The sequence below is a fragment of the Nicotiana sylvestris genome, chromosome 5, assembly GCF_000393655.2.
Source record: "Nicotiana sylvestris chromosome 5, ASM39365v2, whole genome shotgun sequence".
In the NCBI taxonomy this organism is placed as follows: Eukaryota; Viridiplantae; Streptophyta; class Magnoliopsida; order Solanales; family Solanaceae; genus Nicotiana; species Nicotiana sylvestris.
The window spans coordinates 99,333,350-99,349,194 of record NC_091061.1 but is presented as its reverse complement, the minus strand read 5'-3'; the positions used below and the strand labels follow the sequence as shown (position 1 = coordinate 99,349,194).

At 35.7% G+C, this 15,845-nt stretch overlaps 1 protein-coding gene across 2 annotated transcripts; it reads left to right on the top strand.

Annotated features, from left to right (window-relative positions):
• Positions 1 to 3,426: 3,426 nt before the first annotated feature.
• Positions 3,427 to 15,312, top strand: LOC104217438 (OVARIAN TUMOR DOMAIN-containing deubiquitinating enzyme 12-like). 2 transcript variants are annotated; one of them, XM_009767692.2, is made up of 11 exons: positions 3,427 to 3,685; positions 5,592 to 5,935; positions 6,021 to 6,190; positions 7,638 to 7,711; positions 8,552 to 8,606; positions 9,930 to 10,004; positions 10,287 to 10,360; positions 10,439 to 10,487; positions 12,670 to 12,754; positions 14,262 to 14,318; positions 14,996 to 15,312. In XM_009767692.2, exons 2-11 carry the CDS (start codon positions 5,608 to 5,610, stop codon positions 15,046 to 15,048), a joined length of 1,020 nt encoding a protein of 339 aa, XP_009765994.1. In that variant the 5' UTR covers positions 3,427 to 3,685; positions 5,592 to 5,607; the 3' UTR covers positions 15,049 to 15,312. The 2 variants fall into 2 exon arrangements, with proteins under 2 accessions (XP_009765994.1, XP_070030651.1); XM_070174550.1 differs by lacking the exons at positions 12,670 to 12,754; positions 14,262 to 14,318; positions 14,996 to 15,312 and adding an exon at positions 11,751 to 12,133 and having other exon boundaries at positions 3,485 to 3,685.
• Positions 15,313 to 15,845: the final 533 nt, after the last annotated feature.

Genomic DNA, 15,845 nt, shown 5'->3' with positions numbered 1-15,845 from the left:
ACTAGTTAGACAGAGTTATCTGCAAATAGGTACCCTAATGCACCTTAATCCGTTAGGTGGCGTCTCTTCTCTCTTAATATCCATTTAAAAGAATTGTCACACATCGAAACCCGATTTCACGAGAAAAAGGGGCACGACATTCGAGATGATAGACACAGTCATACCATGCAAGTGGACAATCTCTCTGATGTAGATCTTAGCCAACTCTCTGAAGTGTAGGAATTCATGACTAGAATGAAATGCACAAACTTGGTAAGTCTGTCCATAATGACCCAAACAACATAAAACCTCCTCAAAGTCTGTGGGAATCCTACCATAAAGTCCATAGTAATGTTCTCCCACTTTCACGTATGTATCTCTAACCTCTAAAGCAAACCACCCAGTCTATGATGTTCGTCCTTCACCTACTGGTAATTCAAACACCACACAGAATATCTAATAATATTTTTCTTCATCCTCTGCCCCCAATAATGTTGTTTTAAATCATGGTACATTTTTATAGCACCTAGATGAATATAAGATCGCAAACTATGAGCTTCCTCAAGAATCAACTCTTGCATACATTCACATTAGAAACACAAGTCTGACTCTAAAGGCGCAAACGTTATCATCACCAGTAGCCACCTTTTTAGCAACACCTCGCAATACTGGGCACTATGAATATACTGAGATTTTGTGTACTTGATGATTATACTATGTTGTTGTTGATTTTATAATGTATACTTGTCATGTAGGCATATAGCTGTATTTTTCCTCATGCTAATTCGTATTTGATGTTTAGAGCTTGAAGTCGCAATTTACTTTGTTAAATCCCTGTCTAGGTGATTTCTGTGAAAAAGTTGATGCCTTGACCGATATACTTAAAAGTATGCTTATTTCTCCTCTTATTATGATAGAGTTGAACCTAATATCATTTGAGTTGTTTTTCCTTTTGTCGTTATTGTGTTGTTATTATTGTTATTGACTATTGAAAGTGAGTATTGGACCTTGCCAACCTCATCTCTGCTTTAAGGACGAGGTTAGGCTTATTACTTATTGAGTACATATGATCGGTTGTACTCATACTTTACTCCGCACTTAATGTACATATCCAAATGTTGTCGATACCGGTGGTTGCTAATGTGTCGTCATCCAGATTTGCTCGGAGGCTTCGAGGTAACACTGATGTCCCATTCGCAGGCCTTGAAGTCTTCTCCTTCATCTTATGATATTGTTATTTAGTTTTTCAGAAAGTATTATATTTTTTCCACACTTTGTATTTAGTACTCTATAGAGCTCATGCACTCGGTGACACCGGATTTTGGATGGTTTCAGTTTTATAGTCATTTGACTTTATTTATTTATGTCATTCCACTATTTGAGACTATTTCTTACTGTTGCTGAAGTTTATTTCCATATAGTTATTCTTGGCTTTATTTCCATATAGTTATTCTTGGCTTGACTAGCAAGAGGTGTTAGGCGTCATCACGACTCCGGTGAAATTTTGGGTCGTGACAGTCCAATGTCAATTTGTCACAATAATAGTAGAGACCCAGAGCTTCACTCAATTGTAATGTTTTTAGCCCCCATTATTGTTTGACAGACAAAGCTTGAATTGTGTACAATAAAAAGTTGTATACAAGTTGTATATAAATTGTACGATTTGACCAAATTTGTACATATTTTATAAAAAAAACTCTATCTACTTTCTGTAAATAGAAAAGTCTAGCTAAAAGGGGGTAAATATTGCCCTAATTTTATATTTATAGGACTAATTATATTTTTTGGGCCGCCCAAAAATTAATAGCCGGGATATATATATTTTGTATGATAAGTAAATACATATAATATACATATTATGTATATAATATGATTTCTATATTTTGACTACCCGATAAGATAACTCAATCTAGAGTTAAGCAAAAAAGAGAAGACAATTCACTAGAGTTAAGCAAAGAAGAGAAGAATTCACATATAGTATACTACCCATTTTTGCGTTCTGTCCAGTGGCCACAACTGGAATAGTACTAACTCTTCAACAACAGTTGTCCAAATACATTAATAATAATACAAAGTAGTAGCAATTTCACCTTAAATTAACAAGTCCAAATATAATCCGTATAGGCTTCACCAAAAAATTAGTGGATAAATACTTATCAAACTGCAGCAATTCCCATAAAATGTTCCAAGGCATTAGCTGCCTCCTCTGATATGATAACAACAATAGTTGATTTAGAATTTTTATTTCACACAATACCTGCAGTTCTACAAGCGTTGAAGCCCTCAAACAGTCCAAGATAAAATTTATGTTGTTTGTCAAATGCCTAACCTGAAAAAAGAAACCATAGAGTAATCCCTTTATAAAGATGAATTTTGTTATAAAAATTAAAAGCCTAATGTATAAGACTAAAGACTTACGCTAGGGGTAACTAGTAAGGTCCATGAAGAATAAAGATAAAGCAACTGAAGAGTGTGGCCGAGAAAGAATAGGAGAGAATGAACTGAAAGCCTAGCATATAAAGTCGTAATTTTATTAATTCTTATTGAGTTATCGGTTAACCCATTAATAAAATTGGCAAATCGAGGCCGAACCGATAACCCAATAGTAAAAAAATTCTAAACAGTTACCGAACCGTTAATCTAATAACCCGATACCGATAATCCAATAAACAATTAACGGTTAGGATTATCGGTTTTACCCGTTATATGCCCGACCCTACTTTGTTGCGAGACAAAACAAGGCCTCACAGGCACAAAATAAAAGTTTTCAAGTTGTTGCGATGACTTTGTTGTTGAAGTAATTTGGTTGTCTTGATAAATTGTTATTTGGTTATGCAATGTTGTGAAAGAACAGGATTGTCATGTTCAACGCCGCTCGTATTTGTTATTGGCCTTGGAATTTTACCTTATTTTATTGCTAAACTTGCTTACTCAAGTTTAAACACATGATAGTGCATAATTACAATAAATTTCTCGTACATCAATGATACAAAATCTTACATATACATGTATTTCACATTATCAAGTTTAAATTATACTATATTTTTCACATTAATGTATTGATCTTACGTTTAAATTATACTATATTTTTCACATTAATGTATTGATCTTACGTTTAAATTATACTTGTTCATGAATCTAACGACCTCAGGATTTATCGGTACACTCCTCTCTCACATTCTTAAAAGAAAGAATATCACTAGATTCTCAAATTTTAGTTTTCAACTAGATATTCTCAATTAATTAAGTCCAATAAATTGTGGAATCTTTCGTGTGAAACATCACACGTTCCACTAACACCAACACCAACACAGTCACGGGCGTCTGCCGGTTGCAGATTTGCAGGTGCCACTGCCCCAGGACACGTGTCGGTTTGGCGGCGCATCTTCGAGTTCAGCCAAAAAGTCGGTTTAACAAATTGCTGAGGAAGATTAGGTGGGCCCCCACAGTATAGGAGTCCCATTTCACGCCGGAAATTCGGACGTTCGTTCCTTTTCGCTTTCCCATTCAAAGAATGTTTATGATACAATCTTTCTTCAACTACTCCACCACGGCGTTTCCAAATACGGCGGCGTTCTGCTGATTTCACGCTTTTACGCGTCGAACTCTTCGATTGTTTTAAAAATATATTGAAGATTTTTCTTTTTCTGCTTTCTACATAACGATTTCCCCCCTAAGTTTGAAGAATTAGTGGCTATATTCAAAGGTTCGTACGTTCAACTGCATCAGTTCAATTTCATACGTACTTGTAATAAATTTTTTGGCAGTTTCAGACTTTTCAGAGATTGTAGGGATTGATAATACTTCTATGATCCTGTTATTAGATGAGACTTTTTTTTTTTTTTTGCTAATTGGAAATTTGTTTGTTAGAATTGGAAAAAGCAACTAAATGCTTTTGTGATTTAATTTTATGTTTATGAAGATCAAATCTTTGGTCTAGCATTTTGTCTGGCTATCGCATGAAGTGTTCTTCTTCCTGAAAAGAGAAGTCTTTTCTAATCGAGTATTAGTTTGGTTTTATTTAATTAGTTATAGAAAGTTAATGAATTACTTTCCAGGAAATTGAAGTAGTGATAACGTATGCCAATGTTATGCATGTATTTTAAATTGTTCTTTGAGTGAATCTGGTGAACGTTGATGTGCCATATTACTTGTGAGAAAGAGCTTCTAAGTAGTTCAATAAGTCTGTCATCATTGTGACTTTGCATTGAAGTTTGTTTATGTTCTTGGATTTTTATTATTGGGTCAATAAATCACTCATTTACTTCTTGAGAAATGTCATTGTTGTGACTTGTAAGTGGCAACTGTTAATGGTTAGTAACTTGGTATAAGTTGTACAGATATGTGAGGCTTGTCATCTTTGTGTGGTAGAAATTCGATAGTAGGTGCAACAAAATTTTATTCACTCCCTTTTGATGTTGCACATATATTTGAGTTGGAATTAAGAAGTAAATTAATTTTCTAGTGTTTTTATTTATTTTGCCACCACTTCCTAGAATGAAGGGGATCAGGGGAGCTTAACTCTTGCAAGATAATTGAATCTTTTAATGAGAATTCCTATAGGTATACTTTGTTGTTTAAATGTATTTGCAGCCAACTAGCTGTATATTGTTACCTTTGCTGCTAGATGAAGTGTGAAAAAACCCATATTTTTCCTGATATTCTCATACCTCAGTTGGCAGAAAAACGTGGTGCATTATCAGAGCTCTGATGTGTTTCCTGGGTGGGTGGAAATAACATACTGTAGGTTGTCTGGCACCATTGGCTCCCACCTGTTATGCCTTTCCATGCAATTATCCATATGCGGAATTAGAAATTTTACTTTGCTTATCTATTTTATATAATTCGATTTGTGGGTGGTTTGAAAGTAGAAGGATTTTGTATTTTGCATGATCTTCTTGACCTTTTAGCTTGTCTATCCTAAGCATTAAAAGATTCTATTTAGTGACTGACTTTCCTTTGGATGTCATTTATGTAAGTCCCACAAGTCAACCGTTTAAGTAAGTATTTATTTCAACAAAGCTAGTAGAATTCCTTTAGAACTGTCCTCCATAGGTCTGAAAAACGCAGGTAGATATGACCCTTTCGGGAAGGAAATTTACCAGAATACAATTACTCTGTAGCATATGTTGCAGGATTATAGGCAGAGCTTGAACCATTACTGAAATTTGTTGATTCATTGAATCAAGTCCTGTTTTGGGAAGTGTAAGTGACAATGGAAAAAAGCTCTTCTTCTACAATAAGCAGAGAGCACAAAAGTTTATGGAGGTAAAGGAACCATAAAGCTTTAGGATTTTACCTTTGATGTATTATGTCCTGACCTTCTTTTAAGATGCAGAAAGACTAGATGTCACCGCTATGGGCACAACTTTATTCGCAACGTTCTGACAGCTCCAATAAATGTCTGTGTCATGTGTCTCTGAATGTATGAATGTGTTTGTGTGAACTCATTTTTCCATTTTTTGTTTAAAATTTCTTCCAGAGGATATGGATGACTATTGAACGTGACTGATATTCTCATTATTGTCGTGATGCGTAAAACCTATTAGTGTAAAAACTTGTGGAAAGGGATGTGTTGACTCCATTTCTTGCTAATTCTTTGGGGACTGCAGGAATTTGTAAACATAAATGACTGTTTATGAGCTAGATCCTGACGTAGTGAGGTGGAATCTCCACCTTATAGATGTTTGTTCTATAAACAACGGTGGTTCTCTCGGAACTGTTACTCAGTATGACAGGGATTTTTCTCAAGATGGATACGTGAGAGAAGGTTATTGTGAGCCTACACATGTTAACGTGGAGAATGATGAGGTAATTGCCCGTGCCCTTCAGGAGGAACTATCACGACTTTCAGTCGTGGATTCTGTAGAATCTTCACACACCGAAGAAGAACATCGAAATGCGTCAGTTCTTGCTCAGGATTGGATTGCACCGTCAAGGAGAAATTACAATTTTGGTATAGAAGAGGCGTTAGTTTTATGTACATGGATTAGACAGCTCTGCTTTGCATACTTATGTTGATAATACTTTGGAATGTGCAGCACTTGATGGCAATGGGGAAGACACAGATAGTAACGGAATGATAACATTTTGCCCTCGCACAGCTGCATCATCCAATTGGGGGTATCAAGAAGTTTCACCGGAGATAGAGGATGAATCTCTTCTTGATGGTGAAGTTGGGAAACGGCTGAATCAGTTGGCTGCCATCCCTGTGAGTTTTACTTGTAGCTAAAAAATTTACTCTTACTGATTTTAGAGACAGTACTTACAAAATATTCAGGATTTCTGAATAACTGCATTGCTTGAATTATTTTCCGACGCCAATGATAATTTGGGGTTTCTGTATTTGGATATTGGGATTTCTGCTTGCTTTTTGCATTAGCTGTAAATGGGATGTGCTTTTGGAATTGCAATCGCGACTAGTCATAGTTGGACACTATCTTCTTATAGTTTCTGGAAAAGTAAAGTAGGGTTCCAGCTTTTTAGTAGTGTATGTTGACACAGAAACAGTTTATTAGTAAACAGGCATAGGGTGAGCAAGTCTGTTAAACATCAACTCACCTTAAGGTTAGCGTAATGCTCATGAATTCGCATCCACAGCTAGAAAATAAAAGCCAGATCAGCAGTAATGAACCAGTTCCTTGTTAACTTCAGCTAAAAGCCAGATCAGCAGTAATGAACCAGCTCATGAATTCGCATCCACAGCTAGAAAATAAAAGCCGGATCAGCAGTAATGAACCAGTTCCTTGTTAACTTCAGTTTTAGCTTTAAGAAGAATACAGGAGAGTGAAAGGGAGACTGCCATCATCTTCCCCTTGACCTAAGAAATTGCTAATCAGTTGAAAGCATTCTTTGTTGTCTGAAGAGGAAAAATATGTCTTCAGCTGTTGCCTTTCGGCATTTTATTTTAGAGGAAGGACATACCATTGCTTTTTTATTCTGTGGCATATAATCGACTCTTTCACTTCTCTGTTCTATTCTTTCCTCTTAAGATCTAGAAATCAGGCACTTGTTTGTTGCTGTTTTAATTCCTTGATGTAGTAGAGGAAGGATTTTCTCCATATTCCAATTTCCCAATTTCTTTTATTTAAAATATTTTACTTTGTGCAAAGTGAGGGAAATGGTAGACTAGATCAGAAGTACTAACAGGTTACATGTGATTAGGCCAATCTTAAGTCATCCCCAAGGTTGTGTTACTGATGTTCTTATACGGAAACCTAGAAATCTTATAGCTGTAACTCCTCATGCGCAGTATCCTTTTTGGGACCTGTGTGCTTGTCCTTGAAAGAAATGCTAAAAAGCTTTATCTATAGTTGGTCACTTCATTATGAGCTATAGTGGTTTTTTTTCATTTTTCTTTATTTTTATGCCATAAATTTCCAGCAGCCAAATACAAATCTATGGTTCATGCAGCTGCTGAGGGGTTGATGTGTGGGCCATTTCAATACTATGTGATATTCTGGCATCCATCTTTATTCTTTGATGCTGTTTATGTAGTTCCTTTCACCCCCCCCCCCACCCCCCTTTTTTTTTTCCTTGTGAGAAGGCGAAGTGGATAATTCTCAAACATCCATTTTTTCCCTTTCCTGTTTTAGTTCTATGCCATTAATTTCCGAACAACTGGAATTACTTTCAACTCTGATCCCTGGTTTTTTCAGCATGTTCCCAAAATCAATGGAGATATACCCTCAGTAGATGAAGCCACGTCAGATCATCAAAGGCTGATGGACAGGTAACTTTAACTTCTTTCCACTTATAGTTTTTTGCTAGCAAAAGGAGTTGTGGACTTGTCAGACTAAGTTATGTCAGGTACTCTTTATCTTTGTCTTCTCCAAGCTAGCTAGCGAGTGCCAATGAATACTCTATGAGATGAAGTTTCTGAGAGTTTCAAATGCACTTAACCTCTCCTTGAGACAGTGTTTTGTATGTCAATTGTGCATGCATATGCCACTTAAATGTAAAAAAGAATATCTTGCATACATATGCCACTTATATGTAAAAAAAATTATTTCTCCCTTCATTTGCCTTGCTTAGCATTTCCTCCCAAACTTCATTTCAAAGCATTCCTACAGACGGAACTCTTTTCCCAATTTAGCAAATTTGCTTGTTAAAATCCCATCTAATAGAATCAGGTACCATACTTTAGGGTACTTATTCATAGTCGTTAGGTGTTTTTTCTTATCATGGTGTGTTAATTTAGATACTGCTACCACTATTTTTATTCCACATTCTTTGTTTCTGGTAAGGAAACAGTATATTAATCCCTATACAAGTTATGCAATCCTTATTTTGTATTGGAAAAAAAATTGGTACTTTAACAAGGCATAGACGTGCAGCCCACGTGTCCGGGAACTGGCACACACACACACACACACATATATTTATATACACACACATACACATACATATGCATATACATATACATATACATATACATATACATATACATATACATATACATATACATATACATATACATATGTATGTATGTATAGGGAAATAGAGAAAAGCTTTCTTCTAATTGCTTTGTATAATGATGGATGTATTTTTTATAAGAACGTTTTTTCTGTAGGTTGGAAGTATATGATTTATTTGAGTTAAAAGTATCCGGAGATGGCAACTGTCAGGTTCGTTTATTTTCATCTTTTCTAATACCTCCTTCCTGATCACTAGAATATTACAATATATTAATTCCTTTTTTTGGGACTAAAATCACTTGCAATGGATTAATTCTATAGAGAATAAGATATCTTTCTTTCAAATCTCTATAAAATGCATTTTTCCGCTTTCTTTCTATTTTTCTCCTAGTTCTTAGAATTTTTGCATTTATCATGTCAGTAGATTTTATCCCTATTTATCGCACCATACTTCACATGGGTGAGATCCCCACTGCTCTCTGTTGCCTTCTGAAAATATTAATGTCCATTCTGTATTATCTTGCTAGGTTCCACATCCAATTTAATCCGGGGAAACTTGAAAAAGTGACCTTTTCTTTGATGCATGATACTTCTGGAGTTGCCTTTTTGCTCTTGATCTGTCCCTTCTTTTCTTTCTCTTTGTCCCTCTTCCCATCTCTTTTGGTGCTGTGAGTGACACATTCTTATCTATGTTAGTGTTTGGTTATACAAAGAAGGAGAATCAATCCCCTCACTTAATTCAACATAACTTTTACATTGTTTAGTTGCTTGAATAAGGAGAATTAACCTCCTCGGTAATTTTTCCTTTTTTATGAAAAATACCTGCATAAGTCATGCAGGAATCTATATGTCACGGGTTCGAGCCGTGAAACCAGCCATTAATGCTTGCATTAGGGTAGGCCTTGGAGTGCGGGATGCCTTGTGCACCGGTTGCCGTACAAAATAAGTCTCGCGGGAATATATGTATTATTTTATGCATGGTAGAATGTGGAATAAGAATACTGAATTGGCAATACATGAATTAAAACTACTTAAACCTCAAAGATGCCCTTATCTATTCAGACATATTATTTTAATACAATAAACCATACATCTAACAAGAATTAATCCCTGCACTGTAATCCCTACAATACTATCCCTGCATTTCTGCTCCTTGTACTACTAATCTTTGCTTAATATTGTCTGTATAACTAGTTTTTTAACCAAGCGACTCTTTAGTGAATTACTAGCTGGATTGTGTTGTTCTTTCTTTTTTTTTCTTTTTTTTTTTTTGGGGGGGGGGGTGGTTAAAGGATTGTTTCACCTTTAGTTTGGAAGTAAACTTGAGAGATCTACTTTTTAAATCCTCACCGCTGAGAGGATATTCTAGGGGATTGAAGAGGTAAAGCTTTTTTCTGCCTCCATTTCAGTTGTATCAGAGACGGGTCCTTCACAACCGTGTTTTTTCAAATCCTATCTTGTGCTCTATTACGCATGATATGATATATGAGGTAACACTTGTTAACTTCTTAATGCTTTATGACATTTTTGCAGTTCCGCTCATTGTCAGACCAAATATATCGCAGTACTGAGCATCACAAATTTGTGAGGGAACAAGTTGTTAAACAGGTTCTTCTCAAATTTTTTTGTTAGTTTCAACCTCGTTTAAATACTATATAAAGAAAAAAGGAAAAAGTTATCTGTCAGCAAAAGGACTGCTCCCTGCATCCAAAAAAAAAAAAAAAAACTAGGAAAGTATAGGCACAAAGAGGCAGTCAAGCAACCCAAAATTTACATATGCATACCTTTTCTAAGACAAAGTTACATTAAATCATTACTATGCATTGTGATCGTGTCCTTCTATTTACTTCTTCATAACTATTGATTACTTCTAATTGTTGTTATTATTAGCTCAAGTTCCGCAGGGAGTTGTATGAGGGTTATGTTCCGATGGTCTATGATGAATACTTGAAGAAAATGAGCAAGTAATTACTGAAGCTCCTTACACTTTTTTTCCCACTTTTTAATGATTACGCTCTTATTTAAGTACTCCTTCTAAACAGGGCTGGCGAATGGGGTGATCATATAACTTTGCAGGCTGCTGCAGATTCAGTATTGTCCTCTTGCCCTCTCCTTGTGTTCTGGTGTTTTGGGTTTCCATAGTAATTTGTTGAATGGATTTGTTTTTGTTTAGAAATTACTCTAGCATATATTGACAAAAATGATAGTTACTTGCAAGTTGATTGATTGGAGCACCACAATTTTGCTATTATGGTAGTTTTGAGGTCTGTTGAACTTAATTGGTAATTTGGCAGGGCATTAAGTGAATTATTTACCAGCTAGCCTTCAGCTCCATTTTAGATGTTTCAACAGGGGTCTGGTTCTTGCTTAGTCACCCGTGTTTGGATTAAACCGGCTTCAGTTCTTTCTTAAAGGATGGATCTTTTAAGTGGAGAAAACTCTTTTGGACTGGAAGGACAAAGCTCTGAAATCAAATAGTTGTATAAATCTCATTCTTAGTGTGTTCCTCAATACTATTGTTATGTTGAATCCTATTAAGACAATGAACAGGAGTAGTATGGCAGTAAAAGTTTATATCTTTTTAGAAATTTTTTAGGCAGCCTATATGTTAGATCAAATGTAGTGACTTTGTATTCAATGAGTCTACTCCACCAGTCTTCGTTCTTGATGCCAGCTGCTTTGATGGCTTAGATGTGTCTGAATGAGACGTTTATGGAATTCCGGTATAAATCCTCTTTTGAAATATTATAATATGAAGAGCTTACGTGGCGACATAAATATGCACTTAGGTTCTCGGGATTTCTAAAGTAAAACCCTTGGATTTTACACTAAATTGCTAGTGGCTTCTTGATTTTTTCCGACAGAGAGAGAGAGAGAGAGAGAGAGAGAGAGAGAATTGCCAGTAACTTGAGTTACTTTGGGCTTGTAGTCATTGACCAAAACCTTGTTGATGGATTTAGGTCTTCTTGATGTGAATGTTAGCTGTGACCTCTTCTGTTTTATGAAGTAGTCTCTCGACTAAGAATTTGTGAGTTCTGTTTTTATGACCTAATTATTCGAGCTAAGTAAACAAATAGTTTGAATATTTGAATTCGACAAATCATAGGTTTTCACAGAAGTTTATCTATAAATTCATAAGAAATGAGAAATGTATCCTAATAAGATCTGTTATTAGGAATTTCTTGGTGCTTGTTGAGGAATTTCAAAATGTATTTGCTTATCATCCCTTTTGCAATGTGGCCTTTGATTTTTATCTGCCTGTACAGAGCATAGAATCCACTACTATTTACAAAAAACAAACATAAGCTTGTTTTATGTATTGTGAGAGTTTTCTTTTGGACTTGTATCAACCAGAAGAAATGGAGTTGATTTGGTAATTCACTGGTATTTTCTGTATTCCACAAACAAGTGCAAGGAGGATGAAATTAAGGCTCTTGATGATTTCTGGATGAGATTAAGTTATTCACACTATGGCCCATGCATCAGATGTCAAAACTGCTAAGAACACATATAGTGGCAAGATGAACAAACCCTCTAAAGCGTGGGGACTCTTATTATCTATGGATTTTGATTACGGGGCTAACCTCTCAAAAAACTAAAGACTGGTTACTTTAGAATCAAGATGATGTTCCTTAATGATTCTAAAATGTAATACATCTTATTCCTTATTACCAAACTTTGGGGTTTCTTACCTATTTTTGTGAAAGATATAGTAACCGTTATTCCAGATTTTTAAATTCAGAAGCAATTCCGTTAAATTCATTTGCATCTTGAAAGCAGCTGTTATCCTTGCTATTATAATAATTACTGTATGGAAAACAAGCAGTATACCGCTTAGAGCACCATACAGCAGTTAAGAATAAAAATGTTGCTATTATAGGGTCTCATTATTCACTTTATTCTGGATAACAATGCATGTCACGGCTATGTTCTTTTATGCTCTCCCAAACCCCAATTTTTGCTAGAAGTAGCTGATTAGGCAGGGTCGTCGCCACTCTTCCATTTGATTCGTTTAGATTGATTATGAATTTTCTTTCAAGGAATCTCAGTGCTCAGACAATGGTTAGGAGTTCCTGAGTTGGCATCCTTAATGAAAGAGACCTTTGATTGGTTCCTGCCAACCATTTTCCTTTCTTTTCCTAACACAGAAAATCCTATTTTCTCTCTCTTTTGTTGTCTATTGTCATATGATGGCGATCTGCTATTCTCTCAATTCAGGTGTGTATTTTAAATTTTCAATTGGTGACTGACGTTTGTTCCAATGTTATTACAGTATGGTGTTAAGATATTTGTCATTACTTCATTTAAGGACACCTGCTACATTGAGATTCTTCCACAAATTCAAAAGTCAAAGAGAAGTAAGTTTTTTTTAATCAATTGAGTGTTTTTTCCTGTTGTACATTTTAGATATCCAAGTAAGCTTACTTTATTTATTTTTCCTTTTTTTTTGGGTGAGAGGGATCAAAGTTAGCGTTCTTCTTTCCTTTTCGTTTGTGCGCTTGTGTGTAGTCTTGTTGTATGGTAGATTTATTATACTTAAGAAGAAAAGAAAGCTATAAGAAAGGTAGGATCCTAAAATTGGCAACTACAGTAGTTTCTAGGTCGATTCACTTTCATCACTGTTGCATAGAGCTGCTGATGTAGGATGAAAAGGAGGAGAGAAAGACCAGGTCTAAGAAGTGAAAATTGAATCAGAGTAGATAGGGAGATCAGAATATGAGGATCCTTGCTGGGGCTATCCCCTTTAGTACTGTGAGTTGAGAAACCTTTTGTGACATGAATACAACTGTCTGAAGTACAAGATGACAAATAGTGAGAGAAGCTAGAAGCAGCACTAATTCTGGAAGGAGAAATCTACATGGGTATTGGTGTTGTAATAAGGGATGGCAATGGGGCGGTGCGGGTGGGGGGGGGGGATAATCTTATGCGGGGCGGTGTGGGTTTGATCTTATGCGGGGCGGGGTGGGTTTGATCTTGTGCGGGTGTGGGTTGAAACTGTTTTTTCAAAAACTAATGCGGGGCGGGGCGGTTGCTGGTTTCCTCGTAGCACTGAACTTGGACTTTGTATATAAGCTCCAATTCAAGCTTTCCTGTTTCCATTTTCAAGTGATGCCCCCTCGTTCTATTTCTTTATTTCATTCAATCTCTCGATTGTGGGAAATGAAAATTGTGAGAATCAAAGAATTTCTTTTTCAGTTATTGCTGATCACATTGCTCCAGATTATCAAAGAACATTATTGTCCACTCCTTTTCGCAGCATTTGCCTAACTCTATGATAAGTACGTTCAAAAGGGAAATTTTAAAAGACAAAGATTTATGTAAATATATGTCCTAAGAGTAATTAATTAGAAATGCATGCACAGATTTATAATCTCTGAAAATAAAAATATAATATTTGGATCCATATGAGGGGTTTAAAAAACTGAAAAAGGTGAAATATTAAACTTGTATTTTTTTAGCGGAAAAAAAAATTTGCGGGGGCGGGGCGGGGCGGGTTGAAATTTTGCGGGTTAAGCTCCAACCCGCCCCGCCCCATTGCCATTCCTAGACTTGTATATGGGAAGGAATTAACACTAGACCTTGGATTCTAGTATACATGGATATAACACTGAAGACTGAGGAAAATTTAACACATTATCTTCCTCTTGTGATAAACACACCTTCTTGTTCTATTTCTGTTCATTCTTTCTCAGAACCTATAACAGTTTGTCCGGTTCTAATTTCTTTTTTCGTGTGAGGGAAGCACCAATAACATTAGTGCTGCTAATTTAGCACATTATCTTCCTCCGGTGAAGAATATGTCTTGTTCTCTTTCTTTTCTCTCTCTCAGAAAGACCGAATAATATGTCTTTTTAATTTATGCAGTCATTTTTTTGAGCTTTTGGGCTGAAGTGCACTACAATTCAATCTATCCGCAAGGAGGTAAATGAGTATTGTCATTCTTTCCTTTTTGTGGTAGAGAATGCATTTAATATCTGCGCCATGCTCTTTTATTGAACGGATATTGTTTTTACATCTTATTCGTATCCAACATACTTTTGACCTAGTAAAAGAAATGTTCTAATTAGTCTCTGATGTATGTTTACAATTTTCTGAAAAGCTCCCATTATCTTGGACTCCACCACCCTCAACCCAAAAACTACTCTTCCACATTTGCCAAGGTTTGGAGAAAAGAAAAACCACTCTTCCACGTTTGTCGAGGTTTTGAGCTTTCCTCCTCAAACTAATTGTGAAGTACCATCATGTTTTGTCTAAAAAAAAAATTATTGGCTATATCTTCTGTTCTTAATTAGTGGCCTCGCATCTAGTTTTTCCCTATACTGTGGCTCGGAGTGCCTGCTGGGAAGTCCTATATAAAGACAATTAGCTGAGAATTCAGTGATCTTTTAGGATTCTTTTAACTGGTTTTGTCGGACCAGAAATTTAGGTTGAACCGGTATACTTCCAGTTTAAGGATTTGCTTTGACAGGACAAGTTTAACAAGATAGTTACATAGCGGATTTACCTGGCTAAGAGGGTTCATCTTTTTCAGTAGTAGCAGTAGGGATATAAAATGCAGTATTGGTTAAACGGTTTCCGTTTGTGCTAATTTATTACAGAGTTTCCTGCTGGAGAGACCCGAAAAAGAAAAAAATGGTGGTGGCTAGGCTGAGACTTGAGAATAGCATTCGCCAGCTTCTTTTGGATGATTAGAACTTAGAAGAGTTCTTTTCTGGAACAGAGCACCTTATCACGAGGATTAGGGGCACTGTGACAACACCTTCGGATTGTATATAATTTTTTTAATTCTTTCCCTTAGGTAGACAACAATTTTGCCATTTCACGGCCTTCATTCTTTGTGTATATATTATTTCTTATTTTCAGTTAGCTCTATCTATTATTGATTTATATATATATGCAATGCTACTTTACACCAGTTACCTGCAACTTGCAAGATTCAATTCTTGCTTCACTATCACCGCTTGATGTCTGCCGTATAAACTTTCTTAAAAAGATATAGATTGAAAAGGAAAATGTAAAGGTTTGGACTTGCAACTTAACGACTGTAGGTTCCCGCTACACTTTTAGCTAATAGGTTTTATTAATCTTATAAAAGATCCTTCATTCTATGTGTCACGATTCAAAACCCTTTCCTATCCCGCATTTGATGGGATAACAATCTCGAGAACAATAATTTCGAGATAAAATACTATTCTCTCCGGTTCACAATAAGTGATCATTTTACCTTTGGCACACCCATTAAGTAAATACGAACTCCTGGAGAGAAAAAAAAGATGTATTCACTAAATTAACCTTAATTACTTGTTATCTTGACACATTGGAATATGTAAATAAGGGCAAATTTTGAAAAAATAAAATTAACTTCTTGATTATGTAAATGAACACTTATTTTGAACTAAAATAAAACAGTAAAATGGTCGCTTATTGTGGACTGGAGGGAGTAAAAGG

What these genes read in the sequence shown, in the direction of transcription:
- LOC104217438 (XM_009767692.2), top strand. Translation starts at nt 5,608, where the DNA reads ATGACTGTTTATGAGCTAGATCCTGACGTAGTGAGGTGGAATCTCCAC. An exon ending in TACTTGAAGAAAATGAGCAA is followed by an intron (nt 10,361 to 10,438) that starts GTAATTACTGAA and finishes CCTTCTAAACAG; the next exon opens with GGCTGGCGAATGGGGTGATC. An exon ending in TGCAGGCTGCTGCAGATTCA is followed by an intron (nt 10,488 to 12,669) that starts GTATTGTCCTCT and finishes ATGTTATTACAG; the next exon opens with TATGGTGTTAAGATATTTGT.